Raw genomic sequence first — 23,057 nt, 5'->3', positions numbered from 1 at the left:
ACAAAAACCACAGATTGGAATTATCTCGCGCGATGAGAGGGAGATGAATAGTCCCTGTTTCCTTTTCTATCTTCTCGCAGATTGAACCACCTCATGAGAAATTGGACCAGAATGATATTCGCCAGAGGATGTCCCACCCTGGCTGATTCGTGACTTGTTGGTGCACAACGTACATTGCCGTCATGAGATTGTGAGACAAGTTTGTCGTCACCTCGATGCTTGTGATCGTGATGATGTCTGTCGTCTGCCCGTTTCGACTTGTTCATGTCCATGAGGTAAGTCGCTGCTGATGCCTGTTCCTGCCTAGTTCTGCCTGCTTTCCGACCCCGCTGACTGGCTGGCCCTGCCTGCCCTTCCCACTCACGGATGCCCCAAGTTCCGACCGGAACCCCCCCCCCCCCCCCCCCCCCATCTCACGAACCCATGACCCGGAGATGCTGCGTGCGCACTTATCACAGAGTTGTAATAGCTGAGTAAACACAGGTGTGGATTCCCCGAAAGAGCACGGATGGGGAAGATTGGCATTCCCAGGGCAAGAGAGGCAGCAAAAAAAAAAAAAAAAAAAAAAAAAGAAGAGATGGTGTGACGCTAGGAGGAGCCCCAACCCAGGTCTGGATCTGCACCTTGTCATCATTCTCACTATACCTAATTGTTCCCTTTGGGCCTTTGGAGGGAGACCGGGATTCGTTCATGAAGGATGTTGGTCGGTCGGTTCGCCCTGTACTCTCTTCTTTAATCTAAACCCTCTCGATATGTTTCTGGGCACAGGCACGGGGCAGAAAAGAAGGGGTTGCAACAAAAGTTACACGTCACATCACGGGATACTGACACCAAGACGTAATGGGAAAAGCTCGCTCGACAAGAAAACCTCGTAGCCCGGCGGGCGGCGCGGGCGACAGCGGCGCCACCCGCACCCAAGGCGTTCATCCAAACATTCACACTACTTCCTTGTTCCTTAATTCTTGTTGTTCCTTCCCTCGTGATGCGGATAGACAAGGCAGGATAAGTGGATGACGGGGTCCAGTATGTAAGAGAAGCAATCATGCAAAGAACGGAGGCGGACTTTGCCTCTTCCTCTAAAGAACAGGGAAGGGTGGGAGAATCTCCAGGATGGATCATGGCCCATGATGCTCATGGGTATCGTGGATACCATGGGTACGCCCGAGACGCGCCTCCTTCGAATCCTCTTCCGGATGGGGCCCCTTCCTCTTCTCCATCTCGCCTCTCGAATCCCGGTCTCGTCACATTTACGGATACAACGACTCAGACCCCACGAGTCATTACCCATACTCTATAGGAATTCTACGAATCACTTCGGGGTCTCCGTATTGTACTCGCATCAACGAAGCGCAAAACGGCGAACCTGGTGGGCGGATGGGGTGAAAGGAGCTCTCATGGCTAGCAATGACGGCGATGGTGACGGCGGCGCTTGGATGGGTGTATGGGCGTTCGCTTATATGGCCACACCAACAAGCGGTCGCCAAACTCGTTCCTGATTCGCGGGTTTGCTCACGCTCTGCGCGTGAAGACGCCAAGCCGCGTCTCTTTGGCTTGTCTGGATCCAACATGCGCACACGCATAACGTGTGGCACACCCAGTCTCGAATTTCTCTACTGCAGAGACAAACGAAATGAAGGAAAAGTGCCTTACGGGTCGCAGGTAACGAAGGGTGTGCCGCTACCCCCGAGGCCCGAGAAACGCCGGGGTGCAGCTACCAGGTAGATGGAGCGTTGGCCGCGGTTGCGAAGGGGGAAAGAAAAAGAAAAAGTCCCGCCGAAAAGGCCGCTTGGACCGGCCGGCTCGAGGTGTCCAATCATGGCCGCGTTCAACGTCGACCGATGAGCACAGCCAGTTCTGCGCCTTTTCCTTGATATGAGTCCGTTGCTGGTGAAGGATGGTTTCCCAGTAGGCGCAATTGCCGAGCACCGTGAAGTGCTGCAGCGTAGAATCCCAATTCCCAAGCACGGATAGAGGAAAATATGAAGAAGAAGAAGAAGAAGAAAGGGGGGGGGGGGAGGGTCCGATGGATTTCTCATCATGCTTGTTGGTCTCGGGTCGTACACGAACCCGGTCAACGGGCCAAGGGAGCCGGAGCCGGTGAACGAGGGCCCTAACAAGAGCCTTGAGCCGGGAATGCGGAAAGGAAAGGATTGTAGGTCGTGAAATTAGTAACGATAGCTCAGAGCAAAGAGATTGAATAGATGGAAAACGGAGCAATAGACTTAAGTGTCCACGATGAGGCAGTTCTTGCGCGTTGTCGAACCAACACTGTCCCTAGGCTCCTCATCTGTTCTTGATGAAAGCCCAAGGGCAGCATCAATGAGCCAGTCGCAAGGGATGGAACCTCAAGCTGATGCGGGACACGGACACAGCGCTAAAACTTCGAACCGTGGGCCCCAAAGATCGATCATGACAGGGGGCTACCCTGCCCCGAGCTTGGTATGGAGGAGGCATTGGGCAGAGACTTGAGGTTTGCAGATGGGGGCGAAGGATTGCCGCAAGCTGGGTTGCTGCTGAGAGCCTGGGCAGCTCTCCATTCCTCATAAACCGGCCATCTAGGCATGGATGGGCCCATGCAGGGGGATTAAGCGGCCAACCGTGCCACCCTCGTTATTCGTTCAACCGCTGGCGGCCGGCTTGCGGACTGGATTCCTCTTCCCGTCGCTGATTGTGGCTCGGCCTGGCGAGCGAACCCAGGTGCCGTTTACTGGCTTCATCGATTCTTGAGAAGGGTGTGAATTCTGGTGAGGTGATAGGGAGACAGTAGTGTGGTAGCGTCACAAGTATACCTGCTGCAAGTGGACGGCGCGGTTGGTCTCGTTTAACGAGCGGAAGATGAAGTCCAATGTGCAGCACTGCGGCACAATCAAAGAGGTTTATGAACTTTTTGAACATCCATGATTGGTGTTATGCAGGATTGAAGCGATGTGCATAGCCGCCGAAGATCAAGCGGGCGGGCGCGATGGGCCTGTCAGCAATGCTAGCCCGTTCTACGCCCCCAAGGCACATGGAGGAATTGGGAAGGGAGGGGTGCCCCAGTGCTGGCCGATGATCCGCAACAAGCGGAAAAGTGCTGGCTGGCCAAGTGAAGATGAGCAATGCCCCCCGGTCACCTCGTCTGTATGTAGCCGTGGTGGTGTCACTGCTTTACCTTGACATGAAGGAAACGGCATGGGAGTCTGTGTTTGTGTCATGCTTCCTGCGCACAAAGACTTGCGGTTGCGGGCCGAAGACATGAGCGAGGACATCGGAAAGGCGAAAAGAGAGAAAGAGGGAAAACAGACGTAGCAAACTTGTCAGCTACTGTTCTCGTGATGGACTACCTCGATGTGGTTGGACAAACTGTTTCTTTGCTGTTGTCTTAGCCGTCTGCCAAACATCAGCTTTGATATATCCAGGTTGTTGTTTAAACCAGAAACGGACCGTTTTCTTTGCCTTATGCCTCGACCGCGAGCTGGCCAGTGCGAAAGGGATGGGCATCCGCCACGCGTACCACGGTACAAGTGTCCCCATCGAAAAGCAGGGACAACTCTATGTACGGTGGCTCGCAGTCTTGTGCCAACTCCACTTTCCGGTGCAAAGGTCTGTCGATTTGACGAAAGGAGGCAGATCGGGAAACCCATTCGCATCGCCGGTCAGCCATATTGCTTTGCTAACCTGGACCGCCCTTGGAAGCTCAGCTTACCGACCTGGCGTGGGGTCCCTGGCCAGAGTCGAAATGTCAGTGAAGGACGATGGTGGAAGTGCGAGGGGAAGTCGCTGTTTGGCAAGAACTAGGGACCAACGTCGTCTGCGTCGCGATGCTGCGTCGCGATGCTGCGTCGCGATGCTGCGTTGCTATGACGCGGGAATGAGACCACATCAAGCCCCTTCTTTAGGGGGTGTCCACGGTTGTGCAGGGTTGCAAACAGTAACAATATAGACATTCACTGCCATGCCGCGTGTCAAGGCCGGGTACTGCAGAAAATTGAGGTTGAGGGGGTTGTGAGAGGCCGGAAACGTGTCCATGGAAGAGAGAGGGCGTGCCTGTGTCCGTCCGATGTCGTACGGCGCATGTCAAGCAAGGGATGCGGTGCGTTACGATGAAGTAGGTCGCGTCTGTGATGCCGGCAGAACACAAGCATAAAGTAGAGTTCGTGCATGCGTGACCTTCTATACTTGACATATCTGCCCTCGCTCCGGGACTCAGCCTGTCTGCCCACTTCCTGAAGTGTGACACCAAGTCGTGCCTGGCGAGTTCAGAGCAAGGTACGGGAGTAAGGTATTCATAGCTGCTGTTTCGCATGTCAGCTCCTCGAAAGTGTAGCGGGAGCAGTTGAAGTAGCGTCAATGTCTACCTTACATTGGGCCTGCTAGTTCTGGCTCTCGCTCAAGTCTCCGAGAAACGATATGTTGGGTCGGATATGAGGGCGAGGGTTTCGAGGTGGAAACTACGAAAGGATGTCTGGCAAACTAGTTGCAATTATCCTCCCAAAGACCTGTTCTCTGGGCCCTCGACGCCAGGTAGCTGGAGCGAAGTTGGCAGGGGCGAGAAGAAGAGGGGGGCATTCAATGAGACGTGATGCTTTCCTGTCCCCGGTCGTCGGTCGTGGTGACTTCATCCGCAGCTTGGACTGCTCCAGTGATCCTGTGTGATTGCCCTGCCAAGATGAAAAGACAAGGTCAGGGCTGCCTAGATGTAGGTAAGGCAGGGCAGGGCAAGGTTTTGGAGAGGAAGGTCGCAGTGTACGTATATTTCCTCCCCTGCTTAGCATGGGGGAAGGGGAAGGGGAATGAGATTTGTGTGCGCATGCATGGAGGAGTAACAGTGAAATATGTGTAAAAGGGAGAGAAAGAGAGAGAGAGAGAGAGAAGAGGAGACAGAAAGACAGGCCAATGCAAGTGCAAGTACTCCGTATAATTGTCTATGGTGGCCCTGCGATGGATTCGGATGAGGTGCAGAGCAGGTACCTTAGGGTATGGAGGCAGGAGCTGGGAAGGTAGGAGCTAGGAAGATGGGAGCTAAGAAGGTAGGACCTGAGCTAGGAAGACGGAAAGAGGTGTCAATCTCCCGACCCACTTCCGGACACGGATGACAGGGGAGGTACGCACGTACCTTAGCTTAGTACCTGGCAGGAGCGCCAGAGGCTCCTACCCTGGTCCTGTCCTCATGCAGCTCCTTCTCTCCTCCTCTCCACCTCATCTCATCTTTTTGTTTCTGTGCCGCCGTCTCCTTAACTTTCTCTTCTTCATCCATCATCTTCCTCCTGTTCTCGCCTTGTCCTGCCGTTGCCCACCTCACCTCGCTTCTCCTTGCCTTGTCTCAGGACGCTCTCCATCTCGTCAATATACGACGCATTCGCCCGCCGTAGTTTGGGGCACGCCGCGCGCATTGAATGTAAAGAAGGGCGGGTTACATCCGGCGAGAGCGTCCTATCTCGTCCTATTCTGCGGTGCGTTGCCTTGGCCCGGTCCAGGATCACGAGGTGTACGAAGTACTGTGTGCGGATACATCATACTCCTGTGCCTACTCCTGCGCACAGAAGACCGCCGAAATACCTCGCCTTCGCTGAATTTCAGTTTCCCTATCGAGCTTTCGTCTCAGTCGTAGTCTCGGTTGCTCACAGCATCTTGGTACCCGGAACGCCTGACCGGGCCGGTGTGTGTTTCCGCTGGCTTCGTCACACAGATATCCTTACTGACATGCCCATGAACCAGGGTTAGGTAGGAAGGAGGCATCTCATCTACCAAGTACTCCATATCTCTCTCTCTCTCTCTCCGTCTTTGCCCACACTCACAATGGAAGGTTGACGTTAGTCTCCGCCGTTACGCTAACGTAGCGTGGCGTTGCATTGGCCCAAGCTTGATGGCAAGGTGTCTCGTTTTCTCCACGTCAGTCTGCCCTACCGCTAGCTTGCGCGTTGGCTTATATTGTCACTCATTCTTCTCGAGTGGCTTTCCGCTGTCAACCTAGCGTCACTGTATTTCTCCCTCTTTCGCATTTACGACATTCTTGTTCAGGTCCTCTTTTATTTCATTCTTCTTCTCTTCCTTTTCTTGTCTCATGGTGGCTGTCGCTAATTTGCTATCTTTAGTTTCCACCCCTGTTCCCTTCCCCTCCCAAATTTTTTTTTTTTTCTAACTCGAAATTTCCGTGCTCTCAGCAAGCAGTACTCGCAGCTGCCATTGATCACCTTTGTTTTCTGCGAAAAATGATTTGGGGGAAAAAAAAGTGGTGTGCAGTCCTCGACTCTGTTCCGAGGCAACTAGACAATTTGTCGCTTGTCGCGCGTATGCTTCGCGTCAATAGATTCGCGTCCAAACTTGAACTACTCGCTTGCCATCACATGACGCAATGCTTATGCTGGGTCGTGGGAATCCTACCCGCTACGCGCCGTAACCACCGCCTTCTATTTCCAGCCTCATGCTGGTTTGGGGCGTCTTTTGTGGCTTTTCTGGGGGTTTCACCCTTCCTTCTCGAACAACCTTATGAATGCCGTTGGAGAACAATCAAGTGCTTGCCAGGCGCGGTTTCTGAGGCGAAGTATTGTTTGTCTTGTTAGCCACAAATTCATCTGTGTGTGTATGTGTGTGTGTGTGTGTGTGTGTGTGTGTGTGTGTGCAAGTCATTCGCCTCTTCCGGAAACCGACAGGGGGGCGACATCTCTCATGAGGTCAATTCCACCACCCGGTTAAATGCTGCTGTCCGTCAGACAAGGCAACGTGCTTTCGCAGGCGGACCGCTCCCGTGTGTCGACTGCCGTATAACACGTCAACTTTCTTCTTTTTTTGACAGGTGAGTGAAGTCTCCAGCAGGCCAAACTTTCGGTCGCATGTCGTTATATTTTGCCGCCTCAGCCCCATTTTGAAACCATGTCTCGGGGTCCAAAGGCGTTGTCCTAAAAAATAAAAATACGAATGGACGGGATGCTTGAGTGCGGCCCGACATCAAATGCAAGTATCCCGAATGTGGCTTGACAATGACAGGGGACGCGGCCGGACCTCTCAGAAAATTTTGAGCATGCCAATTTGCTTCCTTGGAATACTCGGCAGAGAAAAGTCTTTCAAAGTGCCTTGTTTTGCATAACATCAACAGCCAAATAATCAATATTGGCTTGCATATCTAGGCATCAAATGACGAGGCGCGAGAAATAGAGTTCAAATGATTGAATTGATACCTCCACAAAGAGGAGCTATTGACAGGGAGAGTGTTCGTGAGGGTCGGGACGGCCGACCTGGTGAACTGAATGGCTGCTTCAGGCAGTCTAACAAAATCCGCATGCGATACCCCGTCATCGTAGGTTGCTAAGAAGGAAACAAGAAAAGGTTGAATGAATAAACCAGCGTGCTGATGAGTGAAATAATGAAGACCAGATTGTAGTCTCCCAAAGTTCTATTCTGCTGGAGTCGTTGGCAATGATAATACCATAGAAGAAAAGTCGGAATGGAAGGCGTGGGCCTCATCATTGGAATGAGCCTGTGAGAAAGAAGCTATTCATAGTCTTCTCTCCCTCGGCTTGATGTCTACTTTTAGGCCCTCGTCGAATCTAATTTCCAAGAGGCCGTTAGTTGGCATCTCACCGAGTGATGAGGATGTAACGGACCTACGATTTCCCTTGCTTCTGGCAGTTGAAGCAGGTGCCATCTTGGCTTTGCGGCTTGTCTACGACGCCTCCGCAATGGCCGTGAGAGCTGCATGCATATACAGGCCTTGTCTCGGTGCAGCCGCAACCCCATGTGATGATGACTTTGGAGCACATTTTTGCTGAAAAAGGAGTCTTGTTCGTGGAACGAAAAGGAAGGCTTGAGGCTGTTGTGTGGAGGTCTCTTGAGCCGCGAGCGGTGGACTCTCAAGTGAGGTGTTGTTTCTTCGTATGAGGCTCGATAGGGGCGGGCGTGAAAGACTTGTATTGCAACAAGCAAGTAAGACTCAGGCTTGCTTTTTAGAGATGACTTGCAAGTGTGATAGTTTCGTGTTGTGTAGTTGTTGTACTGGCTGGATGAAGAGTGTATTCTTCTGTAAGCTTAAGACGGGAAATGTCGTCTGTCTTATATATCGTCGTGACACAAGCTCAAGACTGGCTATTGGCTTGAAATCGACTGTCGGGAGTGGGCTGACTTGTTTGCCATCGTCAAATCTGCCAGCCAAGCGAGGGAGGGCCAACGGACAGCTATCACACCGGTGATGCCAAATGGAAGTAGACGCAGCTTGGCTGTTGGTTGTTTGCCAACGCGTCAAAGGTTCTCTGTTCAGGTGTTGGAAGCTGCCAGTCGGGAGATGTTGGTGCGTCAAGCGTCTGTCTGGCAAGTCTTCAAGTTGAAGCAGGGAGGACTGTAACCTGGTGGAGGGGAATAATGTGGAAGATGCAACGGGTCATGAGAATGGTTTGTACCTTGCAAGTCGATGTACCTGGGAGAGATGCTGGCTGCGGGTGCGGACCGGGCAGATGGGTTGTTTGATCCGCCCCTTTGCAGGAGGTGGTCGACAAGCTGCCTGGTTGTGGAGATGTTTTGGCGGCCGTGGAGAAACCAGCCTAATTCGACTCAGCCCAGGCCGTTGGCTCTCCCGCACAGGGCTAACAAGCAGCCGTGTACTCCCAACGCACAACGGTGCAATGGTTGGCCGACTGGGTGAAAGATTCTAGCCTGTCTTTTTGCCCTTTTGATAAGTCGTACGCTAGTTCGAAATGAGACGTGATAGCCGGGTACTGTCCCGCCTCGTTGTGTTGGTAAGACCAGGGTATCACGCAGGCGGCCTTTCTGGAAGACAATGGGTGTTGTTGGATGTGATATCCACCGAGAACGAAAGAGCCCCCAATATGCACCTCAGAGGCGCAGTACAGCCAAAGTTGGGTCTGTTGACGCAATGTCTCGTTTTTCTGGTGTTCCGGGTCGAGTGCTGTATGGGCGACGCGTGACCCAAGATGTTGGTTTAGACGATTGCCTTGGTGAGCCGGTTCAACGTCTGGTAGGGGGTTTCTCAAGAGTCCTCAGTTGTGAGCTGCCAAGGCACGGCAATGAAGTCCAAGTGTTGTTTCTGGAGATGTTGAAAGAGGAGGAAGAAAGAAGAAGCGAGAGAGAGGGAGAGAGAGGGAGAGAGAGGGAGAGAGAGGGAGAGAGAGGGAGAGAGAAAGATAGAAGACGGATGTCCTCAGCCGCCCCGCCCGGTTCAATGACTGACTGGTGACGGGAATTCGGGGCAGGGTAGGGCAGGTAGGTGCACCTCTCGTGTGTTCCCATTGCCGCATGGCGCCCACTGGCCACACTTTCTATTGGGGAACGTGGGAACACAGAACGACGGCCACTTCGACCGGGGATAGCTTGGCGTGGCAGCAGCGGCCTGGAGTATGTATGCTTTGTGCAGGGCCTACTGGTGCCGTACCGTATGGTCAGCTCCCTCAGCGTAGGGCAAGCATAAGTGCGTACAAAGAATGGGTGACCCATGTCCCTGTCTTGAGTTGTGATTGTCCTCGAACTGATGGTGTCGGGAGACCCCTCGTGGGCATTTCCTAGTGCGTCCCAAACCGACTTTACTGTCAAGCGTAGAGATGGGCCGCTGTGTTGAGTGGATCGTTCAGACGATGTCGCACATGAGCGATCCGCGTCAAGCCCTGTTTATTGGCCTAGTTTGGGCAAGACCGTTCCGTTGATGGCGTCCTTTGTACCCGTCAGAGCTATCTTCAGTCTATTCCTCAATGCGCTGCCGACTCTCTTGGCACTTTGCTTTGGTTGTATTGGCGAACAGGTAGACCGCTCGCGGATTTGACTCTCCCTGCCGGAGTTATTCTGGCCCACTGAGGCCAATGCTACGGCAAGGAAGACGTTAGATTGAACATCGACTCTTCCAGGCACGAGCACCCCAATACAATGACGGAGCCGCAACACAGACAGGCGTAAAGCCACTGAGATGCTCCTCCGCTCCGAGTTGGAACGGCGGAGAGTGCAAGTTGGGGGTCATAGTAAGCATGCTGATGGGGCAGCGGGCCAGACGGCAGCGTCATGGAAACGTTGCAGTGGAAAAACGGCCGCTCCCAAGCGAAGTGTTTGATTATGCTCCCGTCTAGCTACATCGAAAACTTGACCAAAGAAGCAGAGACCAAAGCAGTGAGTAGAAGGCCGATCGGGCTGTCGGTCGACGTACTCATCGATATCCGCATCAATGTCCCTGGCCAGATTGCCAACCCTGCTTCATCCGAGTCCATGTACAGGCCTAGGTCCAGGTCCAGGTTCAAGTTCGGGTCCTGGGATAGATAGGCATAGGGTTCCTCAGGCGGAACGGGGTCAACGTGGAGTACTAAAGGTTGGTAGGCGGCACCGTCCCTTCCACTAAGACGTATCCGTATGCTTGTGCTAAACCCTAGACGAACCATCGTGTTCATGGCGATTCAACGACAGCAAAATTGTGAAAACCGGACGGTCCCCCAGACCAGAGCGGGCGCTGGAACAGCTCACAGTGACAGTGGTAGGGCGACTGCTATGATTGACCAGGGGTTCACATAAAAGAGTGGAGTCGACATCTGAGGCGTAGCTTTTGCAAGACGAAGATGCCAAGAGGAAAGGTCGTCACGTCCTTCATCTTCCCATGTTCATGTTCGTCCATGTGGAGGACAGAATACGCCACATAGATCTATGGCCAAGACCAGGACAGCCTAACGAGGTTCGGGAATGGGCCGGCTGAGGGTAGTAGCGGGCGAAATTCGGCACGGTTGGGGTCGCCAGGCTTGTCCGTTGGGGTGTGATGTGAGAGTGCAGGGGCGAAGGATGGCTCAAAGGGATCGATTGTGAAGTGTCCGTCTGAAGGTGTCGGGAGTGTCCTAAAGCATGTAGCGAAGGATGGCAAGGGCGAGGCGAGTGCAAGTCCGAAGCGCGATGCTTTCGAGGAGGAGGAGGAGGAACCTTGTGCAGATGAGATGCAGAGAGGGAGGGCATGCCCGCCGTCAGGGCCCGAGGAAGCTAAGCCAGCCATAAACGTGGCCAGCAACAGTGTCCGAAAGAGCCCGTTGGCTTGATCGGGGGGCACAAGGCGTTCCCTGGGTCGCGGTTGGCAAGGGATGAAAAACCACTGACCGGGTTGGGTTGATTAACTTGGGCATGTTGGGTTAGGTTGGGACGTGTGGTGTATCCGTCTGTGTGGGAGGGAGAAAGGAGGAGCAAAGAGCAGACGGGAGAGCAGGCGAGATGAAAGCTTCCAACTTGGGACTGCTGACGCACTGTATCGTTGATGAGAAAGTACACTCATGACACGGTGCGAATACTACAAGAGGCATAAATTGGGTGTTGGTTGGGACTGACCGACTGGACAAGGAAATAAGTGACACATCTGGGCAATTGCATCTGTGAAATGACCTCGATGTAATTTTGTTGAATTTTCCTTTTTCTTTCCTCAAGCTCTCTCTCGTCTGCTCTTCTGATTCCTCCTTCTCTCGTCACTCTCTGCAACCTCCAAATCTTGCTTGTCGTCCCTGTCCTCTCGCCTGCCACTTCCTCTCTCTCATCGCTAACAACAGTGATATCATTTGCTGTCTTCCTCAAGCTGCCATCGACCTACCATTTGGAATGATCCACACTACATCCCAACAGCAAAGTTTTGCAAACACAATGAGCTCCATGTCTATGCCTTGCCTCTGTCTCTCCCGCGTTTCCCCCTTACCTCTCTGCCCCTTTCCTCTCTCAAGTTCGATCTTTCCTTCGTCCTCAGCTTCTCCTGCATGGTTTGTCGTTGAATTTTGGCAAAAAGAAAAAAAAAAAAGGTACGTATCCTGTTCTTTTCTCTTTGTGTTTGAGGCGGTTGAGAATTGTGTAGGTTTCTTGCGTCGGAGAATGCAAGCCACCATCAAATGAAGAACGCTAGGGAACAACTTAACCTTTTGGAGATCAAGGGCTCGACCATCTAGTTGAAGTCATCGCACCAAAGTCTCCAGCTAGTCGGATTAGCTATACGCTACTTTAGTGCACCTCGACATACGTCCGTATGCTAAATTGACCAACTCGCTCTCCGTAGACTAAGCTGCCTCGACTTATCCTTCAGGGTTCTTCGAGTCTAACCCTCATCAATTACCCTGCTGGCTTGGAACTAGCTACTACAATACGGTCGTTGGTGCAGTGTCGACTGTCCGCTCGGCCTGCAAAAGACAAGCTTACCGTAGGGCTTGACGGCTATTCGAGCAGTTTTCGCTCCATTTCCGATGCCAACGACCCCCCCCCCCCCCCCTTTCTTTTTTTTTTTGTCAAACGTGGCTTGCAAGAATCATACACACCATCATGCCTCATCACTCATCCGTCTTCTGCGCTTTTCGGAAAGCGTCAAGGGACTCTTCATCGGCGAGGCGTGCTGATGCAACAGATCCTCATCGTCAACGGCGTCTCACCCTAAGGCAAAATGCGACATAGTCGCAACGGTGGCGCCTCCCACCTCCAAGTCCGAGCCGGCAAAGTACCTCGACGCTGCAAGCTTCACCCTCTTTCTCGTAAATCGAACCATTAATGCCTGCTCCTGCGTCCCGGGCAGACCGAGGTGAGGGGGTGCGCTCGTCCACCTAGTCTCCTTCGTGGTCTGGAGGCGAACATCTTAGCAAACCATCGCCGAGGAAGAGGAGCCACATTCTCGCAGATGTCATGTATCTGTAGTGCTAACTCCATCATCTCTATCTGAGCCCCGAGCAGGATCTGCTTCACCGCAAGACCTTCGGGCCCACCGTCGTGGTAGTGTATTGGTTCAAGTGCTGAGGTCCCAACTTGCTAATACATTACCACCGGGCTGTACAAGATTCCAACACACACCGCAGTGCCTTCATGCGGCCTCGTGTGCGGCCTATCATTACCGACAGTCTGACTAGGCAAGCTTCTTCGAACACCCCAACGCTCCTTGTGCCCGCAGCACACCTCACATAGCCATCTGGTCTGCCAATCATCCCGAACAATGGGGTACCGCACCCCCTGGTCCCGGTCGCCTCACTTCCATCAATGTTCGACGGATTGCCGTCTTCCTATTGAGCCAAGGAAACTTCCCCATTGGGACTGTCACTTGTGGGAAGCCAAGTGGTCAATCCAGATACATCGATTCCGAGGCGGCGAAGCAGACCTCGTCCTTCCTTTTAATATCCACCTAGAAATATGACATCTCAGGCCAGGAGCTCTCTTATTTCCCAGAAACTCGTCGCAGCCCAACGAGCTCATATTCGGACTAAACCCTGTCCGGTTGGCCGCTACATTTGGACTTGTTTGTTATGTAATCTGGATGACGGATTTGAGGCCTGGTAAGCTGCGGGTCATCTTGACGGGAATTTGACATCTCACTGAAGCAGTTTCTGCATCAACTCAAATACTTCCAGCTTGCGCTCCTTTGAACAAGGGGCAGGCATTTGTCACTGCCAGGCCATGAGACGGACATCGGGACGACTTGACAACCGAGTGCCAGTGCCTTCGACACGCATATCTCTCACGTCCTTGACTACATCAGGAAAGGGCAAGATGTCATCCCATCACTTCAAGGGCGAGCTTCACAACTTCTCCTTTAGGACTTGAAAAGCAGCTACAGGGGTAAGTTCGCGAATTATTGCACATCTGCATATACTTTTTGTCAGGCCTCGTTCAAGACTTGTATCGAGTTGAGTGTGGGCAAGCGGTGCCAACATCCCTGCGCGAGTGAGCATGCAGGTGGCGGCTGGGCAGAGCTCGTCTATGATTGCAGATGCCGCCATTCACAACCAACTAGGACATTGTCGCGGTATGAGAGCAAGAGGACACCATCAGGCGCCCTTGTCGACCGTTCCAACAGGTTCATCGCGGGAAAATGAGCAGAATGCCCCACGAAGTCGAGCATGGCGCAGATGTTGTTGTTGTTGGACTATCCCTCGACGAAGCGGGCGAGGTGTGATTGAGTCGCATGCCAGCCAATCACGATTTCGAACACCCCTGTTATAAGCGCCTCGTGGGACTCGCGGCTTGGCCCGACTCGACCGACGACCACTCATTCTTCCGGTAGCCGCCCACGACGGCGGCTCAAGTTCACTAGCGTTCGGCCAGACTTATACGCTTTTTGCTGCAAGAATCGACCATTTTTCAACTTCTTGCCAGCGGCACCGGCGAATCTCACGCGGAAAGCGTACCCTTCCCACTGCTGCGGATGGTCAAGTTGCAACGCAATACTTCGAAAGCGGTCACTCGACAAGGGTACTTGGGTGTCTTCTCGACAGGACAAGATGGAGGGAAGATCAGGAAAGATCAGGAAAGGTCAAGGGCTCCGTAGGTCTTGATCAGGCATGCGAGCATGGCTCAGATGACATCTGCACCTCGTCGGTGCCCGTCACCAACCGAATGCCATGAGCTAGGCACCAGGAGCCTAGCGTTGAGAAGCATATGCGGAACGACCTTTCCGTAGGAGACGGACTGCGGAAGTTGTAGCGGTCAGACACGTTCTATGGGCCATTGATCCCGATGGAAATTACCTCGATTCTCCTGCCCCCTATCCGTACCAAGACCACATCAACATGGTACTAGCCTTGATCAAGGGTGGATATCATTCATCACAGCCCACGAATGGATATACCTCTCCCCCTGGCGAAGGTTTCCACACACCTTCTAAGAGCGGAAAGATAGCTGGACTGCCACCATACCCTGGGACGATTCTTGCGAAGTCCCTTTCTTCGTACAGTACTTTGGCCATCCACAAGCAACTTTCGCATCATGTGTCCACTAATGCAAGTTGGGATCACCCAGACTGCGGCGCATTTGTGACGAAGATTTGAGGGGAAAAGCAGCAGCAGGCAGTGAGATGCCTCCTCGTGTTGGTTGCAACACTTGCTCTTCTCATGCAACGTCTCGATGCTTCCTTCCCATCACCGCTTTTTGCACACGCCATACACGCCATACACACCACCACAGACCATGCCGTACTACCTCACGCACCGCAATCACCTCCCCCTCCACGCCAGGGTTCACGATGAGTTCTGCGGGCGGCCCGCCGGTCGCAGACGAGGCGGGCTTCACCAACCTCCTCCGCCAACTACCTTTGATGGCTTGGCTTGAACCTCGATCGAGAAGCGGAGTCACGGCCGGTGACTTTGGTGAATCCTGGCTCTCTTGCTCTGGTACGACGAGCCTTGTGGGAACACCCCCTCAGAGATTGCAGAAAGATATTGCGCAACGGATTGGACCTCTTGGGGAAATGATTTGCCTTCCTGAGCTACGGTCGAAGAGGGAAAGGACACGTTTGCGGAAGAGGGTGTGAGAGGGCATTCGGCCCAGGCGGGAGAAGAGAGACGAGGAGGAGGAAGGGAAGCGAGACATTGGTTTGCCCGAGGAAGGTTTGCCAAAGTCTGAGGCCAATGTCGGCATAGTCTTTATCTCCAAGACCCGGGCTGCGTTTGAACGCAGCAGAGAACAAGGCATTATCCAGAAAAGCGTCTTGTTTGAAATACGTCAGTGTTTGTCCCCCTTATTGTGAAAAGAAAGTCTGGCAAACAGGGTGAGCGAGTGAGTCAAACGAGGTGACGTCTATCCGTCGATGACGGACCAGAAATGGTATGGAAAACTCTCGGTTTCGTTTCTTTTCATCTCGCAGAAGATAGAATGTCGTTGTGTATTAGTTCCCTTCCGCGCTCCCTTCCGCGCTCCCTTCCTCTCCTTTTCCTTTTCATTCTTTGCTCCTCCTTTTCTCCCTTTCTTTTCGAAAAGTCCGCGTCTGCCCAAGCGGGATGAGAGTATCATCAAGACTGCCAGGAAGAAACGTTGAAGTCAAACTTGATTTGCGGGGAGCGAAACAACGCCGAACAATGAGCAAGGCACTCAGTGGACTGCACCCCGCGGAAGGATCAAAACGCTGTCTTAGAGAATATGCAAGCAAAGGCGATCTCAGGATTCTGCCTCGTTCCCTCCCGAAATGCCCGTTGAATCCTACGAACTAGTACGCCACATGGCTGAAGGGGCAAAGATAAAGACACAGCCAAAGGATTTGAAAATCCCGCGCCGCGCCGCGCCGCGCCTTGCCGTGCTACGTACGGCGCGTGTGCTTTCCCGCCGGGGCACAGCAGGAACCAACGGGCGGGTCAAGCCAGTGGCACGGCGGCGGGCAGCGGGCCGGCTAGTCTCGGGGCGTGGTGTCCCACTTTGCCGCAAACTGTTGGCCGGCCGAGTGCGAGCTAAGGTGTATCTACCTTGGTATGATGAGGTTGGATGCCCTGTACCGAGGTCAAGGGGGAAGACTGATGTAAGGTAGGTGGTGTAGGTATTCGTCCCTACCTCACCGTGGCTACTTACCTCAAGGTAGGTACCTACCATATGCGGGGGCAGGAGAGGGTGTTGCCGAAGGTTCGCGGATGCGGAAGGATGAGGAAAGTCACGGCGCTGAACGTCCCCGGAGTCCCCCGCGTTTTCCCCCCTTCTCCACCTCGGCGTCGCACCCGAAGAGGCACCCCATCCAGTGATGTGGGTTTCCTTTTCCCCGGATCATGAGATGGGAAATTGTGGTCGGGTTGTTCTTGCGATGGTGTGGTCTGGGTCATTCCGTTTGTTGTTGGCAGTTGCCTTCCTATGGGACTTGGGAAGTTGGAAGGAAGGGAAGGCCCCAGCGCCGGTTCTCGTGGTCCTTCCGATAAATCCTCTTGCCGTCCCCGACGCGGCCAATGAGGAGCCACCTGCCGCCCCGGCACCCGGGGGCAAGCAACCTTGGCCCCCTTCCATTCGGCTTCCCTTTTGTTTTTGTTTTTTTTTACCTTTTCGAACGACGTTGGAGTATAGGAAAGAGCCTCAATTGGGGCCGACCGAGGTTCTCCACTTTCCCCGGACATTTCGAGGTATCTTGATATCAGATCTGGTGATGGGGGAGGGCATTCACAACCAACCTTCATTATCTTTTTCGTTGCGGCAAGCACTTCACGCTTGTCCCCACGCCCACTCACGACCTGGAGTATCCACACTCTGCACCAACCCCCTGCGCCTTTCTGCTTTATTTATCTTTATTTCTTATCCAGCAAGTTTGCTTTTCTTTTTCTTTTCGCGGCGGCGGCGGCGGCGGCGGGTGTCTCGCGTCTTCTCAAGCGCACCAACCCCACGTCAGCTGCGGGTAAGGAACCGACTTGAGCATTTCTCTCATCACAGATTCTCCAGCCCTGATGTCGCGACATGGAGCTCAGCCAATTGAGGGCCCACGTGCACAACGTTCCCGTTTTGAAAACCTTTAGAGATTCAGAATAGGTAGGTCCGTCTGGGCCTAGGTCAAGTCTCCAGAAAAGCCACCACAATAAAATAGTAAAACGCAAGGGCCGATTTGATACTTGGTTGATAAGGGTTTCAAGAGCGACCATAGTACCTAGAAGACCGTAGAGGCCCGTATTTCCTCTTTATTTTTGTCCCATTTCGTGTTCCTTCTGTCTGGACCTGGACATGATATCTCTAATCCGAAAATCTCATGCTTCTTGGCGGTTTGGAATCTCTCTGATCTAAAAGCGTGAGCAAAGTCGCAATACGCCCCCCCGGTGTGAGGTGGTTGAGACGCTCGGATGTTCCCCCCCATCCATCTGTTGCAGAACAATCAAGCGCGATAAGGTGGAAAGCGGAGCAGTTCGCATACAAACACCCTTCAGCATATCAAAATTTAGATCTCTTGGCTGGCGAAGTATGTTTTGGAAACCAAAATACAACACCATCCCCGGCCCCGCGCGCGAGTTTACTCGCTACCTTCATTACCCGACCTAGGTTGTTGATACCCACCGGCAAAGAGTCTCCAAGAGTCGAGAACAAGCGCAACTTTTGAACAACAGATACGGATATAGCAATAGCACATCATTTTGCCCGTGCATGTGTCATGGCTCTTTTTTCTTCCACTGAGTGTCTCTGAGAAAAGCCAGATCCCGGCATTTCCTATTTTGTGCAATGCTTGTTCTGGACCTGTGACTTTTTTCGCCCACCCCATCTCGACCACGCTCTCCTCTGACGATGGCGTTACCGTACCATGTGTGCGTCTGCGTCTGTGTCTGCGCCTGCGTCGTCCAAACACACTCGTCCTTTTGCCCAGACGGCTGATCCGGGAGATGCACCCTCGGTGCGACGCGCGCCACACGCAGTACACAGGTTCCCACGTCTCGACAGAAATGCGATAGACAGCGTGCGGTACGATACGATGCGATGACCTTGTTGTCCCTTCCCCTCCTTCTCCCTCCATGTCCATGTCAATGTCCATGTCCATGTCTCCCCTTCCCGGTTCCCCTTCTTCCCTGCCCCCGCCAGTGCCATCTGCGACCGAGGACCCCCAGTATCAACCTTTTTTTTTGTGAGCAACCCGGCTTGAGACGGCACCAGCCCACCGCGTGACCGGCAAGCTACCTGCCTGTCACCTTACCTTCGACTCTGGCATTTGCCCGTGGGCCGGGTGGAAGGGGTGGTGGTGGTCTGCGACCAGGTCAGCCAAGCTCCTCCCCTCCCGTATCCTCCGAACATCCAAACTTATAAAGTTGGACGACCGTCTCCCCCTTCCTTCTTCATCTCCCCTTCTGTCTGTATCCCAACGCTCTCATCCTTCCTTGACTCTTTACCGACCTTCTCATATCCAACATCAAAAGTCTCAGTCTCTTGTTAAGCAGTTGATCTGTTTTTTTCCCCCCCCACAAGCCGATTGCCAACTCTCGCAACCAACTCTTCCAAAACACCAAAAACCAAAAACCAGCAAAAATGTCTTCTCCCGTCGACAACTCCGTCTTCCTCTCCCTCGCCCCCACCACCTCGTCCTCCTACCCCTTCAGACAGCAACAGACCGCCGCCGTCGCAGTCACCGCCGCCGAGCCGGCGCCCCTCAAGCGCCGCACCTCGAGCATGAGCAGTGACGGCGCCGCCACCGGCCTTCGCTTCCTTAAGCTTGGTCCCGTTCACTACGGCGAGCACCCCGACGAGCACAAGTCTGACTGGCACCCTGCTCTCCTGGGCTAGATTTGATGACGACTTTCTCTCCTTTTTTTGAATTGGGGGTTTTTCTTTTTCAACATCATTGAAGCAAGCCAAAGTCATGAAATTTTTTGTCATCACACACCATCAAAGTCTGGATACCAAAGGGGTGCGGGAAACCACAAGGCAGTTTGTGCGCAAAAAAACAAGCGATTAGACGAGCAGGGAAGCTCAAGGAGGATGAGCGATAGGCGCTGGATCTTTTATTTTATTTTATTACATCAACCGAGCGAAATCATCGAGTACATCATCACCTGAAGAAAGTAAGGGCAGATTGTCTCTCTGGTCGTTTATCATAGAGTCTTGGGGGGAACGGGTATGGGACAAAGGAACCAAATCAGAAAGAAAGAAAAAAAAAACAGGTATCGTCTTTTTTCATCACAGAAGAGGAGGGGGAAAAAATACCAAATTGGAGTTTCCGACGGCCAAAAAAGTCATCGTATGAATATTTGTGATGTCTGCATGTGCTGAGAATCCTATTATGTGAGTCTGGTACGATACCAAAGAGCCACTTTGACCGGTCCGGTCTCGTACTAGGTACATATACAAGTCGGCAACAAGCGGATGAAGAAAAAATTCGGCATGCAAAGGTGGTGGTGGGTGGTGTGGTGGGTTGGCACATCACATCAGTCTCCTTTGGGCTGTGCCACATTCTCAGGAGCCTACGAGTACATCACACATTGCCGGGCTACGCGGATCAAGGGAAGGAGGGACTTTGAGGAGCGAACGATGACGAAGGCAACAGAACGGGGAGCGAGAGCGACATGGAGAGGGGGGGGGACCCAAACTCTCCGAGACTTTTGTGCTTTCCCTGCTGCAGGTTGCTTGGAAATACAGTTAGTGCAACCTACCTGTCTTCACGAGCACTTACAAGTTTGCAGACAGAGAAGGAGAAAGACTGGGAGAGAGCACCAGCAAAGAGGGGAGGGTAAATGAGCAAGACGGTAAAGACCAAGCTTCTGTGATGTGGGCCGGCTTCATGCAATGATCTGACATGCTAAACCGTCCACCCCGCTGATCAAAGTGGGATAAGACTGACTGACTGGGGGGGGGGGAGAGATTTGGGCGCGGAATGCCGTAGAACGCGTCGTGTCTTGTTAATCCGGGCTGGCGGATTGGGAGCTGATTGCTGATCGTGTAAAAGAAAAGAAAAGAAAAAAAAAGACACAAGTCTAGGGAGGAGGGGTCGGAGGCACAAGGAGAGATACAGAGACAGCAGCTCAGCGTCAACCGCTTTCAAAAGGGTGTGGGGTGATGCTGTTGATTGGAGTAAGCCGGAACGACTTTGCCTTGATTTTTTGTTTATTTTTTGCGACTTTCGTGACGCTTGCGTTTTGTTCGTCCGCTGTCATTCCACGTAACGCAAACGTTGTTGCTATCGAGTGTCTCTGGCTGTTCGTACTTGGACTGTGTTTGTCAGGATGAGAAAGATGGCGAGTGGAATGGAGGGGGAGGAGGGGGGAACAAGCTCGCTGCTTCACCGAGGGTTCGGTTCAAGATTGCCTGGTAGGTAGGCGGGGGGGGAGACATCTGCTTTCGACGAGACGCACGTGGGGTAGAGACTGGGTATCACGACCGGGGGGTGTATTGATTTCTAGTCTATGCCGAGGCTGGGCGGGTTCGATAGTTTCAAAACTAGTTTTCCCTCTCTTTCTCTCTTTGACTCTTCTCAAATTGCACGATATGCTATTTGCTTGGTGCTGTTGTTGTGGGTGTAATTATGACGTGCAACTTGTGCGTGGATACGGAGTAGAGAGGGTTGTATTAAAGTCTTGTCTAGTCTAGAGTTTCTTTGTGGAGGGGGGAAGGGAGGGGAGGTTGATGGCAGTTGGAGTTTAATCGCAGTCGCGCAAGAGACTCGGACTTGGCTCGCAAACTCCAATGGGAGGGGTCCTTCCTGTACTGTGCAGTATAATGCCAGATACAACTGAGAGAGTTTCGGAGACGACTCTGGCACTTATGCAGACGTCATATCCGCGGTTCGCCCATCTGCGAGTCAAGCTCTTATCTTGCGTGACCGAGTCGGGGGTTTTTACCTTGCTCTACCTACCTTGGGTATGTCTTTCGTTCTGGCTGGATTGTTTGGGACGCACGCCCATCTGCCTTAACCCCCCCCCCTTTCGGAATACGCACACGCACGTCTTTTTGACCAGCGACTTTTGTTTTGTTTGCCGACTTTCTGCTCAATCTCCGACACGCTGGTCACTTGTCACTAGTTGTCAGGTAAATGAAGGAAGCCAGAGGAAAAAGGTTTAGGTGGCCGTGGGTGGGACAAGAAGGAAGATCGACGGGGCCCGTTGCATCTGGCATGTGACCGCCCTTGGCAGGCCTGCCGAGCCTCCAACCCTGCTTCGCAATTACCGCTTCTGGAAAGCCCTTGGGCTTCAACTCGATACAACCGCGACTGAGTCGAGTTGCGGGTCGGCACCAAGGCGGCCGTAGACGAGAGAGAGGAGAGAGAGAGAAAGGGCGACGGCTCTACGGATTTCCGTGGGTGATACAATATGAGCCTCTGTTGACGTCACGGAGGATGATGAGACGAGTTATGTGGCTGCTTGCTTATCCAGACATGTGCTCGTGCCTACTGACATGTGGCATCTTACCTGGCACTTGGGTTCTATTCCAAGGAGCCCCTTGAACGAGCGCAGAGATGCTGAAAGGAAGCATGCAATTTGCAAGTCGAAGAAGGGGGCTTCCACGATACCTGAGATGCGGAACCGGGGGGCACAAGGCAACGTGGGCAAGGCCAGGCAAACTCGAGTGGCGGGCGGGCCGGGCCCGGTCCTCCGACACGCGCCAAGATTGGACGGGACGGAAAAGATGTGCAATGCCGGCCGCTTGTCGTCCCAACTCTTACCGTGCCTCCTTGTCTGATGATATATATCGAAATAGTACGGAGGTGCGTCTCAATAGTCCTTGCAGTTGCTGCCAAGACCAACCCCTGCCATAGACAGGGGAGTCGACAAGGGGCTGGCTAGGGTGTGTACAAGCGGCAGAATTCGGCCACTTCCACCCACTGTAATTATCGTCAATTCAGCGGTAAAAAGTCGTCAATTGAGGTCAATTAGTGGTCGTTTGACGGTATAATCCAGCCCGACGACCCTCTTTGTATTCATTGCCGCCCTCTAGGGCAATTATCTGTTGGATGTGGTGAGGTACCCTTTCTATCCATTTCTGGATCTCCTCTTGCGGTAATGCTTTCCAGCACTCTTGCCAGCGACGTACTGCTTCGGCCCGTGACGAAGGCGCCCCCTTCCTGGTGGTCCATCTCTTCATCCACGGCCAGCAAGGTTCAATGGGATTGAGGTCGGGCGAATTACCCGGCCAGAGAAGCTTCGTAATCTCGAAAAGGCTGTACGTATAGTGGGTGAAGTGATGGTCGTGAGCGGGTGCCTTGTCCTCTTGTACGATTGGATTACCAGGTAATCCTTTGATATAAGGGAATAATTTGGGTAATAGGATCTCTTTGCGGTATCTGTACCAGTCAATTCCGCCCTTGCCGTTCCGTATTAACTTGCCCGACTTCGCATTCCAATTGAATTGGGGCTTACGGCCCGGTTGGTTCCGTAAGCCCATTCGCTCCATACCACTCTCGAGCTCCCACTGTTGACGTCGAACGGGCTCGAGCTCTGCGTTAAGCTCGGTAATCACTGCGTCGGCAGCCTTCCTCTCAGCAGCAGTCTCGGGAATCCAACAGTGGCACGGCCCTTTCGAATCGTATGAGAAAGACCCCCAAAACATGAATTCGGAATAACCCTTCCACCTCTCTCGTATGCACTGCCTAGAGTAGGCCTCGTCTGGGCGACGCCAGAGCTTATAGCTACCGCGGCGGTGGTTGAGGGCAACCGCGGTCTCGTCTGACCATACAACCCGCTTCCAATCGTCGAGGGTCCAGTATTGGTGGTCGAGGCACCACTTAAGTCGCTCTTGCCGCATCCTTTTCGTTAAGCCTGGCTTGCGGGTTGGTTTGGTCTTGTGGAAGCCATAGCGACGAAGGATTCGCCAAACAGTCATTGCAGATACGTCAACGCCCTCGTCCCTTAATAGGTCCCCAGCAATATCAGTACAGTTCTTTTCACGCCCATACCGGTCGCGGCAGACCTTGCGGATGACGGCATCGTTGACCTCTTTCGTCTGTTTGG

General features: G+C 53.1%; 4 protein-coding genes across 4 annotated transcripts; 3 read left to right on the top strand and 1 right to left on the bottom strand.

Moving 5' to 3' along the window:
• The first annotated feature begins 5,075 nt into the window (after nt 1-5,075).
• On the top strand, nt 5,076-5,891 carry BDP55DRAFT_343498 (uncharacterized protein). The gene has a single exon (XM_060566939.1). It carries the CDS (start codon nt 5,150-5,152, stop codon nt 5,588-5,590), a length of 441 nt encoding a protein of 146 aa, XP_060433951.1. The 5' UTR covers nt 5,076-5,149; the 3' UTR covers nt 5,591-5,891.
• An 8,294-nt stretch (nt 5,892-14,185) lies between these two features.
• BDP55DRAFT_343369 (uncharacterized protein) lies at nt 14,186-15,346 on the top strand. Its single transcript, XM_060566938.1, has 2 exons — nt 14,186-14,626; nt 14,698-15,346. The coding sequence occupies exons 1-2, from the start codon at nt 14,469-14,471 to the stop codon at nt 15,206-15,208; spliced, it is 669 nt and encodes a 222-aa protein (XP_060433950.1). The 5' UTR covers nt 14,186-14,468; the 3' UTR covers nt 15,209-15,346.
• Nucleotides 15,347-18,470: 3,124 nt separating this feature from the next.
• On the bottom strand, nt 18,471-19,348 carry BDP55DRAFT_650060 (uncharacterized protein). Its single transcript, XM_060573956.1, has 4 exons — nt 19,312-19,348; nt 19,182-19,197; nt 19,001-19,120; nt 18,471-18,912 (listed from the first exon to the last, which is right to left on the bottom strand). Exons 3-4 carry the CDS (start codon nt 19,001-19,003, stop codon nt 18,550-18,552), a joined length of 366 nt encoding a protein of 121 aa, XP_060433949.1. The 5' UTR covers nt 19,004-19,120; nt 19,182-19,197; nt 19,312-19,348; the 3' UTR covers nt 18,471-18,549.
• BDP55DRAFT_650058 (uncharacterized protein) lies at nt 19,241-20,136 on the top strand (the record flags this gene model as incomplete). The annotated part of the gene is made up of 1 exon (XM_060573955.1): nt 19,241-20,136. A coding segment is annotated over exon 1 (368 nt), but the record flags the coding sequence as incomplete, so codon positions are not given.
• Between the last annotated feature and the right edge of the window lie 2,921 nt (nt 20,137-23,057).

The sequence above is a fragment of the Colletotrichum godetiae genome, assembly GCF_030913485.1.
Source record: "Colletotrichum godetiae strain CBS 193.32 chromosome Unknown BDP55scaffold_6, whole genome shotgun sequence".
In the NCBI taxonomy this organism is placed as follows: Eukaryota; Fungi; Ascomycota; class Sordariomycetes; order Glomerellales; family Glomerellaceae; genus Colletotrichum; species Colletotrichum godetiae.
The sequence above is the reverse complement of the archived record's forward strand: the minus strand, read 5'-3'. Positions and strand labels throughout refer to the sequence as shown.

Excerpts from the sequence above, each read along its gene's own strand:
- BDP55DRAFT_343369 (XM_060566938.1), top strand. The coding sequence starts at position 14,469 with ATGGTACTAGCCTTGATCAAGGGTGGATATCATTCATCACAGCCCACG. Across the intron at positions 14,627-14,697 it reads CTTGCGAAGTCCCTTTCTTC|ACTGCGGCGCATTTGTGACG; the intron begins GTACAGTACTTT and ends GGGATCACCCAG.
- BDP55DRAFT_343498 (XM_060566939.1), top strand. The coding sequence starts at position 5,150 with ATGCAGCTCCTTCTCTCCTCCTCTCCACCTCATCTCATCTTTTTGTTT.